General features: G+C 46.2%; 1 protein-coding gene across 15 annotated transcripts in view; it reads left to right on the top strand.

Moving 5' to 3' along the window:
* Positions 1-26,791, top strand: part of Pkp4 (plakophilin 4) — a 207,345-nt gene extending 180,554 nt beyond the window's left edge. For 11 of the 15 annotated variants that reach the window (XM_085834893.1, XM_029474653.2, XM_085834892.1 and 8 more), the window contains 11 exons: positions 5,970-6,153; positions 8,840-8,957; positions 10,041-10,232; positions 10,402-10,575; positions 13,421-13,571; positions 16,063-16,258; positions 19,442-19,526; positions 19,646-19,763; positions 22,141-22,269; positions 23,910-23,983; positions 25,778-26,791. In XM_085834893.1, coding sequence (XP_085691019.1) covers positions 5,970-6,153; positions 8,840-8,957; positions 10,041-10,232; positions 10,402-10,575; positions 13,421-13,571; positions 16,063-16,258; positions 19,442-19,526; positions 19,646-19,763; positions 22,141-22,269; positions 23,910-23,983; positions 25,778-26,023 — 1,667 coding nt within the window. In that variant the 3' untranslated portion in view covers positions 26,024-26,791. The remainder of the gene's footprint in view (positions 1-5,969; positions 6,154-8,839; positions 8,958-10,040; positions 10,233-10,401; positions 10,576-13,420; positions 13,572-16,062; positions 16,259-19,441; positions 19,527-19,645; positions 19,764-22,140; positions 22,270-23,909; positions 23,984-25,777) is intronic. The other 4 variants (XM_085834896.1, XM_085834895.1, XM_029474655.2 and 1 more) reach the window with 1 other exon arrangement.
* The last annotated feature ends 606 nt before the right edge of the window (positions 26,792-27,397 follow it).

The raw sequence follows: 27,397 nt of genomic DNA, 5'->3' as shown, positions 1-27,397 counted from the left end.
CCTTCAGCCCTACTACACAGAAGTGGCCATAATTTAAAACTGTCCAGGAAGGACAACGCAGTATCATGTGATATTGGGATTTGGCCTCAAACGGACAGCTTTCCTTCCTTACAGGCCCAAGGCTCTGGGCATTTCACCTCTATAGAATACTTGCTTCCCTGGTGACAAATGGTACCTTACCGTGCTTTGTGGATTTGTGGGGGGGTGGAGTGTGGTGTGCCAGCAAATGCCGTGTTCAAGCTGTGTTCATGTTTGTCATAAGGCCTCCTGAGAGCATACAGCTCACCCTGGAGCCTACCAGCACTCAACACAGAAATGTCATGGGAACTGCATACATCTAAGTCTTCCAATGCTCGTCTTAAGAAAGGACAAAACCAAAGACAGTGGAATTAACTTTAATAATGTACTTTATTTAATCCAGTAGTTAGAATATGATCATTTTTAATCAATTATGAGCTATACCAAGTCTTTATAATCTAGTTGTGTGTTTTATACAATTCAGTCAGGACTGAATTGTATAAACACCTGGAGTGTTTACTTAGTTAGCCTCGTGTAGCTGATAGCTATAGTACTAGACAGCACAGATCTATATAAGTTGAATATCCCTTTCCTGGAATTCTAGAGATCCTGAGTGTTTCAAATTAAAGAATTTCCTAGATTTTTAAAAATATTTGCACTTTACCAAAATATCTCAGAATTGGGGCTTTTATATTACTCAGCCTATATAGTGGTTGAGAGGAGATGGTATAAGTTTAAAAAGTCGAAGGTTTTATGGTATGTAGATTTAAGACTGGCAGGCAGTAGCAGGTGGCCATACTGTGGCAAAGTGTAGTCCCCATAGCATCTTGTTAATACTGTTTTCCCAAAAGTCAGAGCCATGGAGCAAAGGGAAGACCTTCAGGGACAGCCGCAGAAGAGAGGCAGACGAGGCTGTTGCAGGTTCTGAGTATCTCAGCTGAAAGCTGGCTGGAGAATAATAGTGAGGACATTCTCAGAGCAGGCTGTGGTCCTGGATTAGAGACCACACACCCACCCACCTTCCTAGCCAGGTATCAGCACCGTGTGGGTATACACAATGCGGTACACCCCATGGTGTTTGTACTATATGGTTTCCAGTGTTTTTCAGCAATGCTTTCAGGATGGGTGTGTGTGACAGCGCCATGTTCTCCTAAGTCCATGGACACAGTGTTGTCAGAATGAGAGCAGGGCCTAGGCTAGGCAGCAGAAGCATCGCCACTATCTTAGGGTCCATATTGCTATGAAGAGACACCATGACAGCAAATTTTATAATGGAAAGCATTTAATTGGTGCTGGCTTACAGTTCAGAGGTTTAATCCATTGTCAGTGTGGTGAGAAGCATGGCAGCAAGCAGGCAGACAAGATGCTGGACAGGCAGCTGACAGATTGACAGGCAGCAAGGAGAGAGAGACATGGAGCCTGGCTCAAGCATTTGAAACCTCAGCAGTCATCCACAGTGAAACACTTCCAACAAGTCCACACCTTCTAATAGTGTCGCTCCCTTTGAACCTGTGGACATCAGTCCTATTAAAACTAGCAAGGCACATCCGCTGGCTCAGGATCTTCTCAGCCCCAGGACAGAAAGATAAGTTACCTGTCATCCTCTGTTCCTCTGATGTTCCTCATACCCCAGAGGCTGGGGTGGTTCTCTTTACCTTGTAGGCATCCTGAGAAAGGAGCTGACCAAGGACATCAGAAAGGAACTGGCTGGGAACATGGCTCAGACCAGAGCGCTGGCCTAGCTGGACACTGTCAGTTCAGTTTCCAGCACTGCGGAAATGAACAAGACACACTGGGATGGTGCTGGCTCACGGGAAGGAATGGTGGTTTATAGCAGCCACTGGGTCTCCTTAGGCGTATTCCTCTGGCAGTGTGTGCACGGGCTTGATTTTTGATAATTTGGAAAGAGCATAAACTGAATACAATATAAACATTAAATGGCTTAAAATGGCCCTTTCTGTCTGAGAGAGAAACACGTTTGTCGGCTGTTAAGTATTCCCACTGCCAATGAAAGAACTTTTTAAATGTTATTTGGTTTTTAATGTCCTTTTAAATATGTACTTTCAAGTAGTTGTTATTACTTTAATTAATCAGCAAAATCAGCTTCCAGTGTGAATACAAAACTATCAATTGGGCATTAGATTAGTTATACAGCGGGCTTTAAACACGAGCGCTTTCAGCAGTCTGCAGTGCAGGATTTATGTGGAATGGTATTTTAATTACTTTGTTCATTCTTTGTGAAGAAAACAAACTTTCATCTCCCGTGGCGGCATTTCCTTTTGCTTATTGCTTACTCATGATTATCTGTACTTTTTCTGAGATAGAGAAGCAGCAGCATTTTCTAGAATCCACACAGAAATCCCTAATACCTTCTCAATTCACTTGTATATGTAAAATCTCAGGCCTTAAAACAGAGAGCCAATTGCTTCAAAATAAATAAAACCTCCAGCCTCCTAAACTAAATTATAACTTACTTTTAATTTTTGGTGGGGGAGGGGGGAGACAAGGGTGTAATGGAACATGCCATTTCATAATTTTGAAGGGAATTTTATATCCAGATGTTATAGCTGGAGGCTCCCCTTGCTGACTGAGAACACCAGGCTCACAGCTCTTGGCATTCTGGTAAGTCTTGATACATCTGGGAGCTGCTGTGTCTTCTACTCTGGTTGTAGAAATGAAAGACTCAGTCTCACTGGTAGACTGATTTTATGACCAATAAGTCACTCCAGTTGACCATTTGATCCAAAGATAGCATAATTAGCTCATCTACTGGAGGGCTGCACGTCTTGAAACAAGTTGACGTTTCTTATTTCCACAGCCCATCCTGTCGGCCTTGCAGTCTGAGGGGTGGGCATTCGTGGCAGAGCCCTTCCTTCTGATTCTGAGCATTAGAGCCAGATGGCAGTACTAGTGTGAAGGGCAGCCAGCATATATACAACAGCAGATTCTGCCGAAGCTCTGCAGCACTGTTTGGCCCTTTCTCTGCATTTGTGGGCCTTAGAGGCGCACTTGAATGTTGCTTCAAGAAAAGTCACAGTCTGTTCTCTAAGCTGGTAGGCAAAAAACAAAGGGGAGATTTATAAACAAACACGGGAGATAAAATGGATCTATCAGCAAGTATATGCCAGTACTGACAATCCTGCACATGTGTAACAAAACGTGAAAAGGAACGGATAGTTAGATAGCTGCCCACACATGCCTAATGAAATTCAAATTCAGTTTAGAAGTATAAACGTTCATCTGCTTTTAAGGAAATCCATCTCTGTGCACGTATAAAGTAATCAAGTGGGAAAGTTAATTGAGTTGGGGCATCTTGGCTCTAGGCCCCGGGGGAACAAAGCCACCGTAAATCAGATGCTGATGATGATGTCTTTGCTCGTGTTGATTTGAGGGCACTTATCTGGTGTCCAGTCCCAAGCTGATTGCTGATGAACAGTAGAACGACATGCCAGTCTACCTGCTACTCAGAATCCCTAGAGAGAAGAAGGAAAATTCTAGTTCATTTTTAAAAAAAAATCAGGAGACTTTTCAAGTATGAAAAATAGGCTGTTGCCAGGAGTACAGCTGAGGGGTAGCCAGGAATGAAGACAGAAACAACAAAAACAAGGGAGCTGGGATCAGATAATTTCTCCTCCTGAACCCTCTTTCTTTGGTTGTGGTTTCTACGGAAGTTTCCGGAGCAGGCTGCTTAGTGTCTTGTGGAGATAAAGAGCTAGCTTCCTGTCCTTAAGATGGATCCACAGTGTCACCTGCAAACAGGAACCGTCTTCAAGGGACACCAATTCAGCAGAGAAATTCAAATACAAATCACAGTATGACAAATATTCTCATAGTATTTACATTGCATTAGGTATGTATGCTAATACATACAGAGGTGACAGTAGACAGTGAGCATAGGTTATATGCAGATACTACACAAGCCATTTATCCCAAGGAGCCTGAGCATCTATCTGCCTGTCCTGAACAAATCCCCCACCCCACCTATGTATAATGAGGGCAACTGTCCTTCTGGTTCATTATACTTACAGCCTCTGATGTGGTGGGTGTTGCTTTGCATAAACCTTGCCTTGCATTTTACTTGTCTGCACTGCATTTATTCCTTGATGAAGAAAGTAGCTTATTGGAAAATGAAGCTGTCCCCAAGAGTTCTGTTTTGTGAAGTGAACATGAAAGGCTTTGGCAGAAAGAGAATTGCAGCAGCCATGTTAGGAATCACACACCTCCAAATTGTCAGCAGGGGTGCTTTCAGGTAATAATGTTTTCCCCACCAATGACCGGTGAGCTAGCTATATGCTGCCACCGGCTGGCTCCTGCTCCTGGGTAGTCATACTGACACGATAGGCTGCATGTGATGACTTCATTAGCAGAAGCCTGCTATGCCTCAACCCACTCCCCTGACTTCCTCCTTTCTCTTGTTCCTTGGTCAGGACAGACCAACCAAGAGTTAGCTCTCTTTTCTTGTCTATCATTGTCTTCCAGTGTTTCTGCCTAAGAAATGTTCAGCTAATGTCTTTTGCATGGGAAACAGAAACAGGCAGTGATGGCCATTATGGAGCAAAGATAACATGTTCAGTTCTTTCCTAACTGCCCCTAAGGAAATCTGGCCAAACCCAACCAGCAAACTGGTACCCAACCATTGCCTGAAAACACTCCATAAACAAGAAAGTCTGATGGTAGAGTTAAGTCCTACTCCTAAGCACCTGTGCACATACGTGCAAAGTTCTCAGTGGGACCTTGTGTCTATGTAAACAGAGGTCATAGTGAGAAGAATCAGCTTGCAGAAACAAAGCCTTTACCTCCCAGATTCTGAATTATCTAGATCCCCCCTTTATACCATATCCACCCTCCTTAAAGGACAACTAGCCTAGGTCCAAATAGATAGGCACCACAAATAATAAAGTCCTTAGAGACTGTGCTTGTAGTGGGTGGGAAAGACCAAAGATGAAAGTCCTTGGGGAAGGAGGCTGAGAAACCAAATTAATGAGGTCTAGAAATCAAGGCCAAGTGAGAGAGGAGAACAGGCAAAGACCTAGCAGAGCACAGGGTGGGGACAGTACACAGCCTCAGTCTCCATTACTAAACACATTTCTAGTCTCAGGATGGCCAGGGAAGGCAGCCCTTGGGCATAGAGTCAGGGTCTTCTGTTTTTTTAAACAGTTTGGCTGTCCATTGCTTTCTCCTCTCCTCCCACAGACACAGAGCTCTCTACTTCCCACATATGCTTTGCAGTCAGAGAAGGGCTACTCACTCATGCTCCAGCCTGGCTCCCTGGGTCACAGCATCTGGAGCAGCAGTGTTCAGTCTTGACTGGCCCAGTGCTTTTCTTGGTCACAGCACTTATATTCAGAGACCCACCACACTCCCATGGGCAAAGGCAGACTCTGCCAGCCCCTTCTCTCCACGGGCCACACGTGTCCAGTGCTGATGACTTGCTGAGGCACCTTATCACAAACACAACAGGAGTGTGGGGCTCCGAGAGACTGGGAGGCAAAGAAAGGCAGCCATGCCCCCCACTCCACCTCCTTCCTCCTGCTTCAAAAAGCGAGTTGATGTGAAAGCACCACTGGAGTAGATGGCATCTCGGACGTGAACCCATTTCTGTATAAATCACAGAGTTATGGCAATAAGTTAACACATGTCATTTATCCCTTTCTCCTGTATCTAAAGAGAACAGCAGTCACTTACTTACAGTCTCCAAACACATAGCAATAAAGCTCGTCAAAGGAAAGATAAAATGTGTAAACTTTAAATAAGGAAAGTTTAGCAAATATAGCACCCCCCATGCTGTTGGTGACTATAGGAAAATACACTATACAACACTCGGGAAATTTTGTCTAACTCATACATTCTAAAGGCAGATCGGGTTGCTGTAAGTTAGCGCTCATGTGTTGGTTCCTGTCTTTAGATGCAGATTTATCTCTGATAAATCTTGCTTGAACTTTCTCTTTCAGGGGTTCTTTGGAATCTATCTTCATGTGATGCTGTAAAGATGACAATCATTCGAGACGCTCTCCAAACCTTAACCAACACTGTGATAGTTCCACATTCTGGTTGGAATAACTCTTCCTTTGATGATGATCATAAAATTAAATTTCAGACCTCACTGGTTCTTCGGAACACAACAGGTTGCCTGAGGTAAGTGCTTCCTTCCCAGTTAATTACGTGATTAAAGAATGTGTATCATGAGTAAATGGAGTGTGGAAGGAGCTGTCTGGCTAGCATCCCCCCAAAGGTGGGATGCTAGCTCTCCTTCATAGCTTCAAAAGCTCTCCTTCATAGCTTAGGGTTATAGACTTTGTTACTGTGTGAGGAGACACTGTGAGCACAGACTGGTGGCCCCAAGGCAACTGTCTTGCATGTTTGTATGTAACTGTTGTAAATTATTCAGAAAGGCCCAGTTGGCTGAGGGCACTATGGCAGTTCCAACAGTTTCTCCTGTAGTAGTATTTTGTTTGTTTATTTGTTTGTTTGTTTTTCTGATTATCACATACTTACTGCAGGTTTAATGTAGCCTTGTTTTTGTTTCAACTCTGGTTATGGTCATTGAAGTTCAGGATGTGAAGGGTCCTGTGATTTCAATAGCTGTTGCTTTTGAGGTCTATAAATAAGTCAACCCAATGCTGCTCCCTTAGTCATTGCCTTTAACATAGAAAATCTGTGGTTCTCCTTATACGTTTGTGGAACAATTCCTTATTTGCTTACCAGAGTTATAGGATATTTGATCACACTGTGTGTATTATCTCCTGGAGGAAAAAAAAAAAAATTCTAGTTGCAGTGGGTATGGCTCAGCCCTTAGCACACACCTTAGACCCAAACAATGAAGGTAAAGTTAGTTTGCTGAAGGAAGCACCCATGATTGAAAGTGATGTCTAATTGAGTGGCAGACAAAGTGACAAATCAGAGAAAGATTTGACAGAATAAGATACGCCCAACTTCTCACATGAAGAAGAAAGAGAAGCTATTTAAGAGAACACAGAGAGAGAAAAAGAGGAGAGGAGGCAGTTTTATTCGGAGAACTTTACAGAGACAGGTAGAAGAGAGAACAAGCTAGGCACAGGTAAAGACCACAGCCAGATTAGAACAAATTGTTAGAGTTAGCTTGCGGGTCAAGCAAAGCAATTCAGGAGAGGCAAAGAGAGAAACCAGATTGAATCAGTTAGCATGGAAAGCAGTTTTGAACCAGAATGGCTGAGTTGAACCAACCAGTCAGAGATCAGAAAGAACAAGAAAGGGTGAGCCTATTCAGCAGTAAGTCTCAGAGACTGCGAACATTTCCAGGCCTAGATTAGACTGTACAGAGGCTAGAAGCTTCCAGGAGTGGGCCCAGGTTAGCAGGCTGAGGCAGTAAGCCTCGGAGACAATTACTTCAGAAGAATAGAAGTAACTTTTACACACCCACTCACATCTGACCCTGTCCCCAGCCTCTTGCTCAAGGCATATGAAGCAGGAGCTTTGGCAGTATGACAGGGTGACCGGCAAGGCCCCTGCTCCCCAGTTCAACCATGAGCTTTAGTGGCTTTGTCTGCAGAACAGATGTGACAATGCTGTCATGCACAGGGCCTTGAGTTCGAGTCCTAGTCCTGAACGGGAAAACAAAAACAAGGCATCTGAACACCTCTGGGGCAGAGAGCTTGGGCCACAGGGAGATAGCCTGGGCTACAGCTCCCAAGCCCTCTGCACTGTGACTCAAGGCCCTTGTCTGGGAATGGGTGGGAGTGAAGAGCCAAGAAAGCAGCAGGTCCTTCCACTCAGGTGACCAGAGCTGAGTGGGTCTGCTCATGTGGCCAGTGCTCAGTGGGAAGCAGCGTCCCACCCTCCAGCCTGGAGCCAGGGAAGTGTGAGCCTCCTCCTCCTCCTCCTCCTCAGCTACCCAGTTAGGCAGCGAGTACCAGACCAGGGTACAACCCTGCTGTAATCCTTGGTAAATGTCACTTTTGTAAAACCAGAGTGGAATAAGGTGAGCTGGGCTCCAGCTGTGAGGAAGATACAAATAGGGAACAGGAAGATGGCAGTAGGCACCAGAGAAGATAATAGTGACGTAAGAGTTATTGGTGAATCTGTGGTGATCATTTAAAGACTATGTGTTAGAGTTCTCCTAGAGGAACAGAACTTACAGAATAAAGTGTGGGGTGTGTGTGTGTCTGTGTGTGTGAGTGTAATCTATAATATATTTATGGGATCTATAATATAGTATTATATATAAATACATACTCATGTATATGTGGGATTTATTAGAATTTACTATAATTTATAGAACTTATAGAATCCAGTTCATGAGGCTGGGTGCCTCAGATGATCTTTAGTGTAGCTAGAATCCCAAAGGGTTGCTGGCAAGCGTGAGAGCAAGCGGGCAGAGACAGAGAGCCTCCTTCCTCCGTGTCCGTTATACAGGCTGCCTGCAGGTGTGGCCTGGATTAGAGGCGAGTCTTCCCACCTCAAAGATCCAGATTAAAAGTGGATCTTCCCACTTCAAATGATTAAATCAAGACAAAATCCCTCACAGGTGTGCCCAGCAATTTGGCTTTTAGTAATTCCAGATGTAGTCAAGCTGGCGTCCAAGAATTACATAACAGCCCATATCTGAACCACCACAGAAGCTACTCAACTGAAGGTTGAGCTTCAGGAGAGAGAGTGACTAGTCACGTTAAAGGAATGGGCTAGCTCAGTGAACAAAGGGTAGAGTGGCAATTGGTGGTCTATCTCAAGCCACCTTTCAATGGCTGCTCTCTGCTCCCATTCTCAGGGATCATTAAAGTCAGACTTCATGGCTGTAGGGTAAGTTGTTCGGCTCCGCAGCTCCCACATATTTCTGTCCATCCAGGAACCTCAGCTCTGCCGGGGAGGAAGCACGAAAACAAATGCGCTCCTGCGAGGGGCTGGTGGACTCGCTGTTGTATGTGATCCACACGTGTGTGAACACTTCTGATTACGACAGCAAGGTCAGTACCCTCCCAGCTGCCCACCCACTCACATGCCATCTGGTGTCTGAAATTCTGCAGCCTGGGGCTGCTCACCGCAAAACAGAATGAGGCTCTCTCAACAGCACAAGTTGGGGGTGATGTGGCAATGCAAAAGACCTGGAACCATGAGTGAAGGACCTCACATTGGTCCCGGATTTGTGTGGTTTCCAGGTGACAGCCCTGTGCTCTCTTCCTATTCTTAGCCACTGCCCCATCCCAGCCCCACCCCAGTTTCTCTGCGCCCTCCTGTTTCCTCTTGTGACATTCTAGCGAATTCTGCCCCAGGGGCTGGGAAGACAGGAAGTCCAAGCTAGAGTATCAGGAGTCCCAAGGTGTGTGCCCCTGTGGTGTTGGGCTGGGCTGGGCTGGGCTAGGAGAAGCCATTGGTAGATCTTGGGTCACAATAATGAGTCTGAGAGGAAAAAAAAATAACAAGTCTCACCGGCTGGGGATGGGGGGTGTCTCCAAAGAAACAGCCAAGTTTTTAGTTGAGCTCATTAAATAAGAAGGCCTGCAGATGACATTGAGAGAAACAAGCAAATTGGGAAGGAGGACTTGGCAGGTGGGGCAACTCTAACAGTGACTTTAGACATCGGAGTTGGAATGACAGTTTTGTGCCCCCTCCCCACCCCCCGCCCCAATTAAAGATTTAAAGTACAGAAAAACAGATGCAAAAGACAAAATGTCAACAGAAAAATTAGAGCATTCCTCAGAGATGGGAGACAGGAAATAGAGGGGCAGCAGAGGTTAGACCTGGCGATAGGGCTGCTTCCGGGAAGGGAGAAGGAAGTACTGGGGTGGGGGATGGGGAGTCAAGGGAGGCCTCAGCATCTCCAGTGCCCTGTGGCACTGAACAGGCCTGGTGGATCTTAGTGTAAAGCCAGTCCATACTTCACAGCTGCACCCTGGCCCTCAAGACTGGAGAGCAGTTCTTCTCCCCTTAGACATCACATTCTAAGTCAGCAATATTTCCTTCACGTTCTCCATTTATTTCCTGTTGGTGTGTGCAGTGCCAAGTCGTCTCATGTGATGTTTTTAATTACACACTGTGTTGGGTTTCAGACAGTGGAGAACTGTGTGTGTACCCTGAGGAACCTGTCATACCGGCTGGAGCTGGAAGTCCCTCAGGCCCGGCTGCTCGGACTGAATGAACTAGATGACTTACTAGGAAAAGAGTCTCCCAGCAAAGACTCGGAACCAAGCTGCTGGGGGAAGAAGAAGAAAAAGAAAAAGAGAACTCCACAAGAGGACCAAGTTAGCATTTCCTTTTCTCTACCGTTTTACTTGTTGGAGAGTGAGAAGCTGTAATTGACAGAAAAGATTATTGCTATTTAGCTAAAACCCAGTCTAGCAAAATGCATGCGTAGCAGCGAGAGGGCTTACCCGTTTCCTTTCCCCTCAGCCTGTGCCGTCTGTCTTTCAGTGGGATGGAGTCGGGCCTATCCCTGGACTGTCCAAGTCCCCCAAGGGAGTCGAGATGCTGTGGCATCCGTCAGTGGTAAAGCCGTACCTGACTCTGTTAGCAGAAAGTTCCAACCCAGCCACCTTGGAAGGCTCTGCCGGATCCCTGCAGAACCTCTCTGCTGGCAACTGGAAGGTGAGATGTTTCCTCCTGTACACATTTCTGTCTGTCTTTGTGGTCGGGTCAGCCACAGTGGGAAAGGAACACACTTGTTTATAGAGTTTGTCCATAAAAGGGAGTTACGCGGTCTGGGGAGGAGACAAGATGCCACTCTGAGCACCCTAAAATGAATATGACGAAGTTCCTTCCCTGAGAATCTGAGGTGGATGCGCAAATATTATAGTATCCACTGGGTCGGTGCTGTGTGATCCTGGAAACCGACTTCTAGGGTGGGCTGGCAGGGAAAAGGGGGAAGGGAGTTGAAGGCCCCCTGCAGGATGAACTGAGCTCAGCCACCAGGGTCTAAGGCTGGGGTGGAGAGGAGGAGCTGATGGGCAAAAAAACGGACGGACAGGAGGGAACAGGTCTTCTGGGAGGAAAGGACACTGGGTTCAGCAGGCTGCTCTGAGGCAAAGCAGACAGGACCAGACAGAGCGGCTGGCTGCCTTGGAGCTGGCCATCACATCCAACACTGGACGCTGAGCTTCAGGAATGAGGCCTGACCCACAGACAAGGGGACACTGAGGTTTTTGGCAGCTAAATAACAAAGACAAGCCAGTGGGAACACTGTTGGGTCACTTCTGTGGCTTTACAAGGGATGAGGATAAGAAAAACTAGAGGCTGGGCTTCCCAAAAGGAGCCAGTGCCACATCATAATGAAAGAAGATGGGGACCTGGTTCTGAAAGCTGGGGTCTGGCAGTGCTCGTGGGAATACCCTACTTTCCTCAGGCTCCTTCAAGAGTAGGAAGTTTGTCTTTTTATACGTGTGCAACCTTGGGAACATGAAAATGGTTTCCTGTCATTACCACAATCGGAAGCAAAGTTTCTTAAAACTTTAGACGCCATCTTTCACTTTTCCCAGACAGTCCTTGTGTGATACAGTTTCAGTCACCAGAAACTTTCTGACAAATGGGTAACTCTTGTTTTGGCTCCTCATCCCACTCCACCCAAAATAAAGCTCTTTGGGACTGGATTCTCCATGACTGAGCTCTGTTAGGAGACACGGGTGTGCACATTTCATTCAGGTGACTTACAGAGAATCTGTACAAATTCTTGTGGCCTGGTGTTACCTAAGCAATGTGGTTATTTATTTACTGTGTCTGAAGTGCTAACAGCTTAGTGCTAGGGCTGACTAAATTCACAAGAATCCCAGCTCCTGTGAGCCAACGTGGAGGAGCCCTGACCTCAGCAACTTCATCTGTGGGGGAAATGAATAATGTGCCCAGGTGATTGACAGCACTGAGCAAAATCACCAGCGACAAGGACTGAAGACAGCTCCTGGCTTATAAGTATTTGTTTCGTAGCCAAAGAATCACCTGATGGTTAAAAGTGTAATAATTAAGACACACGTGATTGAATTTTGTAGAATTTAAATCCCGGGATCAGGATGCTTATGTAAAATACAAACATTGTAGTTAAGTATTCTTAGTATCAGCAATAGTAACTCAGATTCTCAGACCCTTGAGGCTGAAGAGATGGCTTAGCGCTTAGTCCTTGAGGAGGACAGGAGTCTGGTTTCCTGCACCACACCAGACAGCCCTCAGCTGCCTTTAACTCTAGCTCTAGGGACTCTGACGCCCTCTGGCCACTCTGGGTGCTCACATGTGCATACACAGATACATATAACTAAAAACTAAGAGACATATTTCTTTTATGTGTGATTCTATTTATATATATATATTATATATTATAAATTTATATAAATATATATAATCATACACATAAGAAGTATATTTCATGTGTGTGTGTACACACACACAATAGAGGGGCAGCTGTGGGAAAGGCTTGCTGGGCTGGCCTGGCAGTCTAGGGAACTAGGAAGCCATGCATCCTGCAGCTTCAGGAAGCTGCGCACTACCCCAGTGCTTTCTGCAGTAGTGAGCCTTGCACTGTATCTCCTCCCTGTGGATTTCATTTGATTTGGAAGTTAAAATCGATCACTTCATGCAGTGAATGTTAATTGTATCTTTAAAAGGCATTTTTTTCCTTTCATGTATATTATTAACATAATCTGTTAGAATTCAAGAAGCTGGGCAGTCAGTCACATATTTTAACATTAACAGCAGTCTCAGAGAGCTAACAGGTCCCTGTCCTCACGCTTTGTCCACAGTAGGAAGATATCAGATGTTACTTGGGCAACTTCTTTGAATCTTCCTGCTTTATTCTGTAACATTACCTTGTTGTTGTTTCTTCAGTAATAACTCAGTCCTGCGTTCCGGTTCTCGTGGTGCACAGCGTGTAGCCAGCTAATGTTGACTGAGGATGCATCTTGCATCCAAGCATGCTTTGCTCTGGGTATGAGTTATCATGCCTGTGTCTGTGGAGAAATCCCTTTCTTCCAAGTAAAGGAAATTTTTCAGCAGTTTTTTTTTTTTTTTTTTTGGGGGGGGGGGGTCAGGTTACCAAACTCTCAATATTGTTGCTGTGTGTGCTAAAAAATAAGTAACCCAGGAGAGCCAGGCTCCCCTCTAATTTATGTGAGAGTCTGTCTCTGTCATCCTCCTAGCCTCTGGACCAGTGTGGGACCAACTGGGAAAGCGCCTTCCTTAATCACGTTTATATATCTGAGAGGAAGAGTAATCACTCCCTCTGTGTCCTGCACAGAAACCTGACAGATGGTGGTTTTTAGGTCCTCAGGCTTTGAGGGATTTCTTTTTAAATCAGCCATCCCAGCCTGTCTATCTCCCAAACGGTGGCACCACTGATTTAGTCCCCACTGGACAGAAAACATTTAATTTATTAGTTTATCTCTGTAGATTGCAGCAGCGCATGAGAGTGAAATGCTACGTCTTATTCACTAAGGCCCCATTTTCTCACCAGTTTGCAGCATACATCCGGGCAGCTGTCCGGAAGGAAAAAGGGCTTCCTATCCTTGTCGAGCTTCTAAGGATGGATAATGACAGAGTTGTCTCTTCTGTGGCCACTGCCTTGAGGAACATGGCGCTGGACGTTCGCAACAAGGAGCTCATAGGTGCGTACTGGTGACAGCAGTGCTGCCAGAGAAGCAACTGTGGCAGTTGCAGAACTCTTGATTTGTTAATGTATGCCCTTTCAAAGTGTCTAGAGCTGAGCCTGCTCCCCATTTCTTTGCATATTTGGATTCCCAGCTTTTCAACTAGTCATCTTCAACAAGAGGCAGGCTCATTCATTAGACATGGACCTGTGAAGGTAAACTTCCAGAGAAGCCAGGCATCTCCAGTGAGGTCAGGTGTATGTAACAGCGCCACTAGATGATGAGTTTGGTGTCTCTAGTCCCTCAGAGAAGTTACATCCTGAGCAGCAAGAACAAGAAAATACTTTGGTTTCCTTTTCCAGTATTTGTGCTCATATCTGCTCATCCACCAATACTATCCTCTTTTAAGTCACAAAAAGAAGCCATCTGAGCCCTGGGTAGCTTTCCCTCTCAGGTCTGTGTGAGTGCTCACCCCAGGGACAAACCACTGTCATCTATTTCCATCCCTAGACCAGGTCAGGTTGGGGAGGAGGTAAGGACTAGGCCGCCTGTACACTATGTGTTAGGCCTTTGCTCCTGTGTCACAGTCCGTACATCAGCACAGGCAAAGAGCCAAGAATGAGCCTGCCCATGCTTCGCACGCCATGTGGCTTGCTGCTCTCCAGGCAGCCCTATCCCACTTTGATGGTAACAGAAGAGGAAAGGCACTCTGGGGGCTGGACCCTCTATCCTGAACCTGCTGCTCACTGAGCTCATGACCCAGAGTGGCCTCTATTGCCTACTGCTTCTGGGTGGAAATCGGAGCTCCCTCCAGGTTCTGAAAGGAAGTTGGTAACAGGGTCACTGTTAGAGGAAATTAGAAATGAGGAAATACCATACATCTGTTAACACTCCATGCCAGCCCCATGGCTGATGATGTGGGGATGCATGTTATTTTATGGATTTGTGTGAGTTTGGACCCAACTTATATTAAAATACAATTATACATAGACACATACATAATACAGTTATATTAAAACATAATAAAATAATAGAAAGAGGGAGGGGTAAGAGAAAAACATTAGAGAGAATGAGTATTATTTAGCTTTAAGACTAGCCATGATCCTGGCCTGGTGGAGCAAGCCAGTAATCACAACTACTGAGGAGGCTGAAGCAGACGAATTCAAAGCCAGCCTGGCCTACAGAGCAGGTTCAAGTCAATCCGCAGGAGTGAGACCCATCTCCAGATAAAAGGAGAGCTACAGGATAGGTTAGCATCATGGTGGACTGCTTATGTAGCACTCACAAGACCCTCAGATCAAGCCAAGTCCCACCACTAAAGGAGAAACTAAACATTAAATGGAGTAATGTGGCAAAGACAAGGCTGTCGCACCTTGGTTGGCAGAAATGCCACTTTCAATTATTATTGTCCAGATGAATGCTTCCTTTCTTTTGGGACAGATCATCCCCCAAGAAAGGGAGTCTCACTGAGCCTCTCTGTGGCCCCTGCCCAGGTCCCATACTTCCTTCAGAGCAGTCCTATTAAGACTTGGAAGTTATATCCATACTCAGAGTTTCTTATGAAAAGATATATACTCAGAGTGTTTCTACTCCAAAAAAGAAAAAAAAGACCTAACTAGTCGCATATCATCGCACATTCTGGCCGTCTATGAGTGATCAGAGTCACCAGAGCTGATTGTCCCCGAACTCAGGAGCTACATTTATCCAGTAGGCGTCCAGCATCACCGCTGTTCCGCTCTCCCAGCCACCTCTGCTCTACCCAAGCTTTGCCTGTGATAAAGACACAGCCACCGCTGCACATAGACCCTGCTCTGATGGGAACCCTGGTTAGCGCGGCCTAAGAAAATATTTACTTTGGCCTTAATTTCTGTTGTTTGTAGTACATTTATCCCACATTGTCAGTTGGTAATTGGAATTGAAAAAGCTCGAGATAACCTGTTTGGAGAGGAGTAGGGGAAGTTGGGTGTTTATAAAGAATTGCTTCCCTTGCTGAGCCTCCTCGAGGAGATAATATACCTCCAGTTTCAGTAGAAGATTTTTTCCCTTGTATCTTTTAAGGAAACTGTAGTTAACTGCTGATAACAGATCAGCCAACAGAACCTTCAGCTTTGTTCAAGTAGGGGACTGTTCTTAGGTGACTCGACAGACTAGACCCAGAAAGACTTAATGAAAAGTATTTTTGACAACCTTGGTTAGTCCAGATTCAAAGATAAGTTTTTTGAAAAGCTTTGAGTGGAAATTGCATTTTGAAACACTGGAATTAAGAAGAGCATTTCTGCCCTAAGCCTTCATTACAGCCATGACCGGAGAGTACGGACCGCAGCCAGTCCACTCCTCTGAGCACTTCTATACACTGATTTATATTTCTTTCAGCAAGTGACAGTAGTGTTTTATAAAGGAGTCATGAAGTTTTGTTTTGTAAAAGCCTTCCTATTATAAGGATTTTCAACAATAGTGATAAAAAGCTGATGCCTGTGAAACGCTGACCCTAGTCGTGTACACCCGGCAGGTAAATACGCCATGCGAGACCTGGTGAACAGGCTTCCAGGTGGCAACGGCCCCAGCATCCTGTCGGATGAGACTGTGGCAGCCATCTGCTGTGCTCTGCACGAGGTCACCAGCAAAAACATGGAGAATGCCAAAGCTCTGGCCGACTCGGGAGGTATAGAGAAGCTGGTGAACATAACCAAAGGCAGAGGAGACAGGCAAGTGTGAGGTCCTGGGTCCTGGGTGAGAGAAGGAGCCATGCATGAAGTGGGGATTTATTTCTGTTTCTCACATGTTGTCTACACTAGCTAAGACTTGTAATGGTGCAGGCTGCTTTTTGTCATATGCGGGCATTTCCTTTATTATAGTGTACCTCACTCCTTCACTCTATCTTCTGAGGTTACTGTAACAAAATGCTGTGGGCTAGGGAGCTTGTGAACAATAGAAGTTTATTTCCCACAATTGTGGCACCTGTGAAATCCAGGATCAAGGTCCCAACAGATTTTATATCTGGTCTAAGTCCCTTTCCGGTCTTAGAGAGAGTGAGCTTTGCCCTCACATGGAACAGTCTCTTCCAGGTGACTTTTCTCAAAGGCTGCCCCTCCCAGCACTGTCGCTTTGAGTTAGGACTTGTACTTAGGAATGTTGGGAGACTCAGATGTCCAGGCTGTAACCATCCCTAAAGCTACATTTGTTCATGTCCGCTCCTAGAAGAACCAAAAGCACCAGGGTGGTGACAATCTTAGGGCCACCGTCGCCTTTGCAGCTTGAGCTCTGTTCCACGCCTACAGCCTATTCTGCAAGAATGTCTTTAAATCCTCACTTTTGAGATTGATTCTGCTGCCGAGTGCCCAGAGAGCATGAAAACCAGCACTCCGCGTGAGTGCTCTGCGCTCGGTCCCTTTGCTTTTGGACGACAGTAACAGATGAAGCAGCACCAGTGGGCAGAGCAGATCGTAGCAAAGTAGAGGTTTCTTGTTGCGGGGCTGCAGCTATGACTAAATCTGTCTTAGTGTCAGATCAGCGAAATGGGACTGGGAATGCCAAGTACCTTCTTCAAACCGTAGGTCAGTAGCACTCTCCCATGCGCACTCACACACACACACACACACACAGTTCCCACTAAATTCTCCCTGACACTGACTGTTTTGAGTCGTCGGCTAGCATCTCACTCTCGAGGTGCCTGGGACTTTGTCCCTTATCTGCTGTTGTATCCTTAACAACAAAAGCTTGGCCCTGGTACGTGCATAAGGACAATTTTTTAATCAGCTGAATGCCAATGCTGAGATTCACATTACAGCTCTTCAAGTCTTTCCAGTTGATACCACTGAAGGAATTCTTAAAACATAGAAACAGCGCAGAAAGCCATCACCTTACCCACGAGAAACCCCATCTGTCAGCATAGACAGCGTAGCCCGTCAGCGTTTTTATTTCTTGTATTTTTAAATTTTCATTAGTAACAAATGCATACAGTATATTTGTTTGTTTTGATTATTTTTTTTCTCTTTCAAATAAGGCCCCATCCTGTAGCCCAGGCTCACTGTGTAGCCCAGGCTGGTCTCAAATTCATAGCAGACCTCCCACCTCAGTCTACTGAGTTCTAGGATTACAAGAGTAAGCTACCTGCCCTGCCTCTCCTGTTAGGCAGATGAAATTTCTTGGGCAGTTAAGAGCCCATTCCTCTGGCTTCTTCCAGCACAAGCACGTGTGCACGCGTGCGCGCGCACACACACACAAGGTCATATGATCACCTTACACACTCTGAGAAGTTCACCAGATAGCCTGCACTTGTAGAAAGGTATGTGTACTTGATAGACACATAAATAGGTACCTAAGTCTAATCTCTTATTTAATGCAAACGAGGGCGGCTTGGACCAGGCAGGGCTGGAAAGAGGTCCTGGGTTTGGTTCCCAGCACCCACAGCAGGCTCAAAACTACCCATAGCTTCAATTCTAGGGAATCAGCCCCCTCTTCTGGGCTCTGAGAGCACCAGGCATGCACATGGTACACATACATATATACAAAACACTTCTACACATAAATAAAAATAAATCCTTTTTAAAAAGGAAAAGAAAGAAAAAGTCTTAAAGCAACTTAAGTTGTGTCTGGCTTCCCTGCACTGTACTTCCTTGTGGCCCTTTCTGTGCTTACTGCATGTCCGCGTGCTGTCCCAGTGCTAGGCATACAGCAGTGAGTGGAGCACAAAACAGCGTTCCAGGGCTGAGGCCGACGAGGCGCCCAATGAGTAACAGCAGCAGAGCCTAGCAGATGGCACTCACAGGCACAGATGACAACTCAGAGAAGGCGGCAAACATGTCAGGGAGAGAGAAGTGGCAGGGAAGGACTCCTGGTGATGGCAGGAAGATGACCTGAGGAAGGAAGTGTGTGGGGTGAGGGCGGGCACTGCGCCCCTCTGGGGCAGAAGCATGTGAGCAGAGTCCAGCAAGAGGCTGCCGGGCAGGCGAGGAAAAGCAGAACCCGGTGCAGGAGGAAGAAAGGGAGTTTGGGGGAGCAATAGGACCGAGAAGCAGTAGGACCTTATAGTCGGTGTCTCAGTCTCTGAATGACACCAGAGCCTCTGGAGAGCAGTGGGCAGAGGAGTACCATGGCCAGTTTCCCACAGGCACACTAAAGGCTAGGGTGCAGCAGCTGCGGTGACAGCATTGCTGATGGGGTTGAAAAGCAATTCAACAGGTTTAACTGATGAGTGAGCGGCAGGAGAGGAGAGGATTGTGAATGACGCCAAAGTGGTTATCAAAGAGGCCATATCTAGGCAGGGAAGCTTACGGGAGGACCGTCCTGAGTTTGCTCTGGACTTGGGTGTGTGGGAATAACTATTAGACATCCAGTGAATGAGGGGGGGGGGTGCACGGGGGCGTGCGAGTGTGGTAGGTCAGCAGGAGAGGTGCAAGGCCAATACTCAAACTGGAAAAATTTACCTGGGGGGGGTCAGTCAGCATTTAAATGGCTCGTTTATAGAAGTGAAGGTTGACAGGTGTCAGGGAGATTAGGACCCCAAAATAAACGCAGAAAGGAGCAGCCAAAACCTGGGAGCATGTGGTAACTTGGAATCCAAACAGAAGGAGATGAAGAGAGTTAGGCTGGAGTCAGAAGCCCTGCTTACTCAGGTAGAACAAGCTTGAGGCCTGACCATCGGATACGACAGTCATACAGAGGCTGTGAATTGAAGAGGAGATGGGATGGGAGAAATCAGAGGTGTGAGTGACTGCTTTCAGGGGCTTCTTGTGTGCTGCAAAGGTTAGAGGGCACCCTTGCCTTTCCCAGGATTCTAGTTCTGCCCACAGAATCTGGTAGCCTCCATCCTGCTCCTTTGGCTGCTGGTTTGCAGCCTGAGTCTCTCCATGCTACCTGTGTCTTCATTAAACCGCATCTCTCCCTAGATCCTCTCTGAAAGTGGTGAAGGCGGCAGCCCAGGTCTTGAATACATTATGGCAGTACCGGGACCTCCGGAGCATTTACAAAAAGGTAACAAACACCCAACGGTAGCTGGGGCTCATGGCCTGATGAGCGTTCCTCATAGCCTGAATTCCTAATTGCAGTGAAGTGCTGGTTTTCATTTTGAGCTGTCTCTTTTAACTCCACAGGATGGGTGGAATCAGAACCATTTTATTACACCTGTGTCCACGCTAGAGCGAGACCGATTCAAATCACACCCTTCTCTGTCCACCACCAACCAACAGATGTCGCCCATCATTCAGTCAGGTCAGTGTACATTTTTATGACAAAAGATTGTTATGTGCGTGCACTCGCGCGCGCACACACACACACACACACACACAAGCATGAGCAGATTAAGCATGTCATGTAAGCCCTGCCCATCTATCTGAGAGCATGCTTTCAGAGTCGCACACAGTTGTAATCAGCCACTTTCTTTCATTTGGAAAGATAAAACTGCTTATATCAGCTGCAGTGCATTAAAAAAAAGAAAAGAAAAGCCTCCAGGGCCGGCCCCCACCTGAATTCTGCTTCCCCACGTTGGGGAAGGGGCCCTGGCATTGTATCTGACCAGTTGAACCAGTAACCTGATGCAGAGTCCTGGGAGGTGGGGAGTAATTGAAGATTGGCTGACTAGGAATGTCATCTCTGCCAGCTTTGCATAAGTTTGAAGTCTCCTCCTAAGGAGCTGCTGCTGCTGCTGCTGCTGCTGCTGCTGCTGCTGCTGCTGCTGCTGCTGCTGTTGCTTTGGGTGGAGTTTGGTTTTGGTTTTGGTTTTTCCTTAGTTTTCTTGGTGAAACTTCTTAGGAACAGGCTTCTAGAACATAGGTCATTGGAGCTTTGCAGTGGCACTTCCCAGTCGCCTGGCTGCTTTGCAGACCTGCACCCCCACACCTTTACACCGCCCAACCAGCCACCCTGATATGGCCTTCTAGAAAGTTCCTTGAACCTTAAGCTGAGACGCTTGGCAACTGCTCCACCCGCTCATTTGTAGAACTCAGCCTAATGCTTCATGCTATGACTGCCGAGTCAAACAGTCCTGTAAATTTCATTCTTACCTGCATGAAACAGGAAAAATGATGCTTCTTACTTTGATTTGGCTTTAAATCCCACGTTCTGACACATATATTATCTGCTGTAGACAGCTGTGCAGTTTCTGACAGTCCTATTGCTCATGTGGACAAATGTGGACAAAAAGACTGATGCCCATGCCCAAGGGCTCTCGCCACGGAATTGGATGTCTATGTTTGTGCTAGGAGTTAACGGCTGTTTGCTTTATTTGATGATTTCTTTTCTTTTTTTTCTTTTTTTCTTTTTTTTTTTTAAAACATTGTTTACACCTACTGTGTGTAATAGATATATATGTCTTGGTTTAAAATTATGAGCTGTGTTATTCACCAAGAATTCTGCTTGGTTTTGCATACATCCTTTTATGAAACTATTAAGCATGCCCGTCAAGGGAAACAGGAGAGGTGGGTGGCTGCCAGCCATGGGCCTTCAGTGCAAGCACAGAGTCATTTCAAACAGATCAGCACACAGCTACTGTGCAATGGATTTGCCACTGGGACCTCAAGCAGAAGTGCTGATGGCCCCGCCCTGGTCCTAGGTAGCCCTCTGTGTTCTACTTAGAGGGAAGATGTGTGTCGCTCCTGTCTCCCAGCTGTCTAAGGGCCGACCCTCGTCACTTGGCACTGAGGAGGGATGTGCTTATAAGCATGCCCACTGCCTCGTTAGTGTCTTCACAAAGGGAAGCTGCTGTCTTCTGTCCTGCCATCTTCCCAGAAGTGAGCTGGAAGTGACACAGACACACAGATACGCATGCTCAGCCCGCCCACCCAACAGCACAAGGAAAGAACTGCCCTGCCAGGGCCTCAGAAGGCGTGGCTGTGCAAGGCAACAGGGCCAAGGCTGGAGGACCACTGCTTTCAAGTGAATGGGGTAAAGATAAGGCCTCTGGTTATTATTATTACAGACCAGACTGTTAATGGGGAAAGAAACACCTCACATTACCTTCCCGGCCAAATTTTTAAAAATAATAATAATAATTGTCCAAAAGGGGACCCAGGAGTAGATGGCTAGTCATGGCTAATCATTATCAGCTGTGTGGCCCAGGCTAGCATCAGAAGTCACCGGGGACACTGGGTTCACATGATCTCCTGACAATAGATCACCATAGAGAAGCATAAATGTTATTTACTGGGCACTTCTAGACACACTAGACCAGACCAGAAATTAAAATTCACTATAAAACCTGCTACCAAACATCTGTACATAAACGATGGCAGCTAAACTGTGACCACAAAATAGAAATAACTCTTGCATGGCTCTTAAGTTACTCCAGTTGTTTTCCAAGGCGGGTCAAGTCCCTGGATCCCTGCTGCCTACCACCCCCTACCCTGGGCTTCTAGAGCTGGCTGCTTGCTACTCTGCTGTGGGCCCAGGTGTCACCCTTGCTGGGATAGGAATGTAGGGTGCATTCATGGTCCTCGGGGTCTGGCTGCTCTTTGCCCTCAACACCTCTAAGAGATGGTTTTACTGTGGCATTGCTAATAAATAGCCTTTGTTTTCCTGGAGCACTTTCCAGATTTGCTGACAATCTGATTTCTCTCTTTTTCCCCTCTCCTTCCTTTGCCTCTTCCTTCAGTTGGCAGCACCTCTTCCTCACCAGCACTGTTAGGAATCAGAGAGCCTCGCTCTGAATACGATAGGACCCAGCCACCTATGCAGTATTACAATAGCCAAGGGGACACCACACATAAAGGCCTGTACCCTGGTAAGATGCCAGTTGGGTGTGTGATGTGATACCTGAAGGAGTCACCTCTTTGGGTGGCTCAGCCAGTGTCCTGGGAACAATCCTATGCTTATGTCAGCTCGGTCCTAGCAGCAAACGACCCCGTCCCTTCTCTGCTGCTGTCAGGATTGTTGCCCTCTCTGCTTGTCTTAAATAAATCAACTAATATAGTTATACGATGACCACAAATTAAAAAGAGGGCTTAGCTCTGGTGATCATTTCTGGCTGCCCCAGGTTCCAGTCCCTTTGCAAAAAGTCCCCCTCCTACTCTGGCAAGAGTCCCTTGTGCATCAGAAGTGAGGGTCCCATGTGGCTTCTCCTGAGTTACAGGTACTCTCCAGACTGGCTCAGCTCTAAGTTCAAACTGACTGATAACAGTCTAGTCCCTTGGGGGAAAGAGTTTGAGTGGATTGTAGAATATATCATATGATATTCCTCAAGTATGATGACCTTTAAGAACAAAAATATTATTATAGTGTTAATACTTTTATATCCTGTTCAGAAAGATATGCATGAAAAATATTTTAAAGTTGCTAGCCCAAAACGTAGTTGGTCCACTCTCAAAGATTTAGGAATTAAAACTACTCCTGAGGTTCCAAAGAAGCCATGAGCTACTGCAAAAGAAAAAGCATGTTTTCTTCAACAAGAAAGAAAAGAAAAGAAGAAAAGAGATGGCAAATAACCTATTTATTAAAAGGAAATAAGCGAGAGCTGCCGGCAGCTTAACTGCAGCTGGGGGAGGAGTCTGAGTTGTGCTGTTGTCTTTGAAACTGTGATTTCACAGGGCTATTTACTAATTGACTATTGTTACCATGGCAATTAATAGCTCAGAAAATTGCAGATGCTACATTTCCAATAGTAAGCTCTGTGCAGAAGGGAACACACACACACAGGCTGAAGTGCAGGCAGCTTCAGGTCTGCAGCAGCCAGCTTCGCTGTACAGACCACCTCTCGAGCATGCACCCTTTATCTCTGCTTGTTTCAATAAACTTAATTTGCTTGGAATATGCCTTATTTTCCTTGTTAAAAAATAAATAAAGCCTTTGCTGGTTTTGGCAGGAATACAGGGAGAGTAGTGGTGTCATCAGGAGTCTACTCTCGACTCTTTGAGGACAGTTGCCAAATTACCAATATCTTTTCCATTTACAACATACTTAGCTATGGCAGACCCAAGACTGTGCCCCTGTATAGCCCCACTGCTTTGAACATGCCTCTGCCTGACCTCTGAACTGACTCACAGCTGCTCGGAGGCACGAGGTTCATTCTAACGCTGCATTTCCCATCTCTCTGACTCACACTGTGGCTCAGGGGTCTGGAAAAATGGCGATCATCACTCGCCTCAGCACAGGGAACCGCACTACTGCTCAAAGCCAACTACAGACATCCCTGAGGCTGAGCAGAGCCTGAGATGGGCCCTCTCTAGGAGGGCTCTGCATTCACAGCGTCTTGCTGCCTGCCACACACACATGGCCTGGCTTTGCTGCTAACCATCACAGATCCTGGGAACTTGGGCCGCTGCCCTTCTGCCTGAGCTGGCGCTAGGGAAGGAAGGACCCACCCACACAACCTGGTAGGCCAGTGTAATAAGCATTAGTTTAATTTAATAAAATATTTTCTTACAGGCTCCAGCAAACCTTCACCAATATACATCAGTTCCTATTCCTCACCAGCAAGAGAACAAAATAGACGGCTACAGGTGAATTTGTAACATCGTTGGTACAGAAGGCTGGTTAGCAGTCGCACAGTGAGAGCTGGGCCTCAATGCAGGGCCCGAGGGGTTTCCCCTGAGGATCTTGGCTCCTCAGCCACGCTGTGTGCATGGTTTAGATAAATGGTTTCCATCAGTGCTTCTGAGACTGCATGCCTCTGAGGGGGATTCTGAGAGACCTCTGGTGCATGCCCTTTATCCAGTGGTTTCCCTCTCCCACTCTCCCCATCCCCTTCTCTGTTAACCTGTGAAGTGTCTTCCATCTTGGATGAGGCGAGGTTGGTGAGCACAGCCCCCACTCTGATCTCACAGCTCTTTGTACACTTTGTGCTCAATCACCAAGACTTCCTCCTCATCCCCAAGTCTGCTGCCCATGTAAATGAGGGCCTTGACCTACCAACCAGGACCTTCCTGCCACACTGTCTCAACCACAAAACAACTAGGGTTTCCCAGCCAAAACTGTAGTGTGTCCTTCCAAATAAGAATGTTCTGAGACCACACACACACACACATACTCTAAACCATAATCTTTCTTTAGCTAGGAAAGAGAAAGAATCTCCCACATCACTTATACTGCATGTTCTAGTTTTTGAGGTGGTCTTGATTTTGACTGGGCCTCAGACTTGAGCTAACATGACCCTCCCCTTTGACCCTGGGGAGAGGTCAGGATTAATGGCATGCAACCTCCGCACTCAGCTGCTGCTTTTTTAAGTCAAGACAAATCTAACTCTACCTTTGAAAGAGGAGGTAAAGTTAGTTAAGCAGTGTTTTCACTCCAAAACACCACCAACATTAGAGTGAGTCTAAGTGAGATGCCAGTCCCTCTGTGGTAAATGTTAATGTCTTACTGGGGGGTGGGGGTGGAGGCTGCAGACAGCATAAAAACTGTGGTCATTCGAGGGCATCATGGTGAGGTCAAAGCTAAGACAGAACAGAAGGAGCGAGGACCCAGTGCCCTGTGTGGCTACACACGTGTGACGGTTTGCCTCCTTCACAAGAACTTGGCGGCACTGGCTCGGCTCTACAATCATTTGCTCTGCTGATTTGGTTGGTTGGTTGGGTTTTTTTTTTTTTTTTTTTTTTTTTTTGGTTTTTCGAGACAGGGTTTCTCTGTATAGCCCTGGCTGTCCTTGAACTCACTCTGTAGACCAGGCTGGCCTCGAACTCAGAAATCTGCCTGCCTCTGCCTCCCAAGTGCTGGGATTAAAGGCGTGCGCCACCTACTGCCTAGCTTTTTTTTTTTTTTTTTTTTTGGAGACAGGGTTTCTCTGTAGAGCCCTGGCTGTCTCTGCTGATTTTTGTCATCTTCCTGCTTTGACGGCTCATCCTGTAGTACCACTCTGTACAGCAGAATCCATCAAACCATGTTATCTCTTAAGATTGAATGGTGGCTTCAAACCCTCATCCAGGAAGTAAATGTTTTAAAATACAATCCTCTAATTACGGTCATCTGAAATATCTAAAACCAGATCCCCTGCCCTCAAATACATCTAGGATATGCTTAACTTCCCTGTGCAAAAGCTGCCTCTGCCAACTCTGCTGAGGACCTAAACTCTCCTGAGGCCCCGGGACAGGACTTGAGCAAACAAAGCCAGCTTGCCTGTAAACATAACTGAAAGTCCACCCCTGCAGTGAGCAAACATTTGTGCACCTGAAACAGCTTCCTCCCCTCTTTAGCCCACAAAGTGCTTTAAATTGTGAGGCAGGAAGCCCACATCAGTGTTGTTGAAATGTGTGTTTTTAAATTGCTCTCACTCATTTGCCTTTCCATCTTGCCAACAGCATCAGCAGCTGTACTATCAAGACGACTCCACCAGGAAGACCTTGGATGCATACAGACTGTACCTGCAGTCTCCTCGCAGCTATGAAGACCCTTATTGTGATGACCGAGTTCACTTCCCAGCTTCTACTGATTACTCAACGCAGTACGGACTGAAATCAACCACAAATTATGTAGACTTTTATTCCACTAAACGACCTTCTTATAGAGCCGAACAGTACCCTGGGTCCCCGGACTCCTGGGTGTAGCATCAAGACGGCTGCCTGCCGAGGGACGCTTTCCTTCTGACTCTGTTTGGATTGAGGGGAAGTCCGTCTTGCTGATGATGGTGACCATGAAAGTGAAATGGAAGGAATGAGTGAAGAGGTTTTGGTTTGTTTGTTTGTTTTTTCTTTTTTTGAGGAATTTTCAGGGAAGTGAGGAAACCCTTGGGAGAGGACTTTGTACGCGCTGTGTAGGTGTTAGATCTTATTACTTGTAGAGTCTAGTGGTGAAGGTGTGGGTGACGTGCTGGGAGGCTTGAGACGTGGGTGAGATGAGATGGGTATGTGTAGGTCAAATCAATTTACAGATGATTTTTTTAATGTGAATAAAGTTATGTTCAGATAGTTTGTACAGAAAAAAAAATAATAAAATGGATGCCCTTCATGTTTTATTGCTATTACTAAATGTCAAGATTGTATGCTATTATGTCTTGTAAAAATTCCTTCTGTTGGTGTAAATATGGAAATGCCACATTGGTTAAGTGCCATCAATTGTAATGCAGTGTGTCATTTGAAAAGAGATTTGAAGAACGGACAGCTTAAAACCCAAGCGGGAAACCCACCCGCCCGCCCGGGAACTGTTCACAGTTGACAACAAACTCCGACGCCCTCTGTTTTCAGTGAGTAGTGAACTCCGGAAGCACAAAGGCCAGCGTGACAGCAGCGCCATGCTCATCCCCCTCACAGGACACTTCACTGCCATTTTCTATGCACATGGAAGAATAATAAATGTGGAAATTTCATCCTGGAGAATGTGTTCTCTTGCAGTTCTTCTGGGTGTGATCATGGAAACAGATTTAGTAAGTCCCTTGTGAGGTGGGCCACACTGGACCAGGAAGATAGGGTGGCTCCCCTACATACCTTAGCATGTGTAGTTCTTGGTTGCTTTTTTATTATTATCATTTCATTTGGTACATGGTACAATTTTAGCAGGTTTTGCCTTGTCTCAGCCATCTCTTTTCACCTAAGGGAAATCACATCTGGCATGCTGGCCGTATTGTATTGGCAAGGGCCACTTACTTTTAGAACTTGGTAATTACATATGAACAGTTGGGCATTCGCTTGCTTGGCATCAATGCTATAAACCAAAACTGACTCTAAATAATTATTGTGCTGAATACATTCTGGATTGCAGGCAGCCTTGGGGGATCCCACAGACATGGTAGGCATGTCCTGGTACTATCCTACAGCATGGTGACTATAGAAAGAGACCCGAGAAACACTGCTTTCCTGAGTGGAAACTGGCCCAAGTGTAGGCAGAAAGATGTCTGAAGCCTGCAAGTGGTGAGCCTTTCTGAGCTTCAGAAATTCCAAAGGACACCCTGGGACCTTGACAGAATCGTGCTCTGGGCTGTGTGC

The sequence above is a fragment of the Mus caroli genome, unplaced genomic scaffold (genome assembly GCF_978045245.1).
Source record: "Mus caroli unplaced genomic scaffold, Mus_caroli_1 scaffold_2, whole genome shotgun sequence".
Lineage (NCBI taxonomy): Eukaryota > Metazoa > Chordata > Mammalia > Rodentia > Muridae > Mus > Mus caroli.
This window is presented reverse-complemented; position numbering and strand designations above follow the sequence as displayed.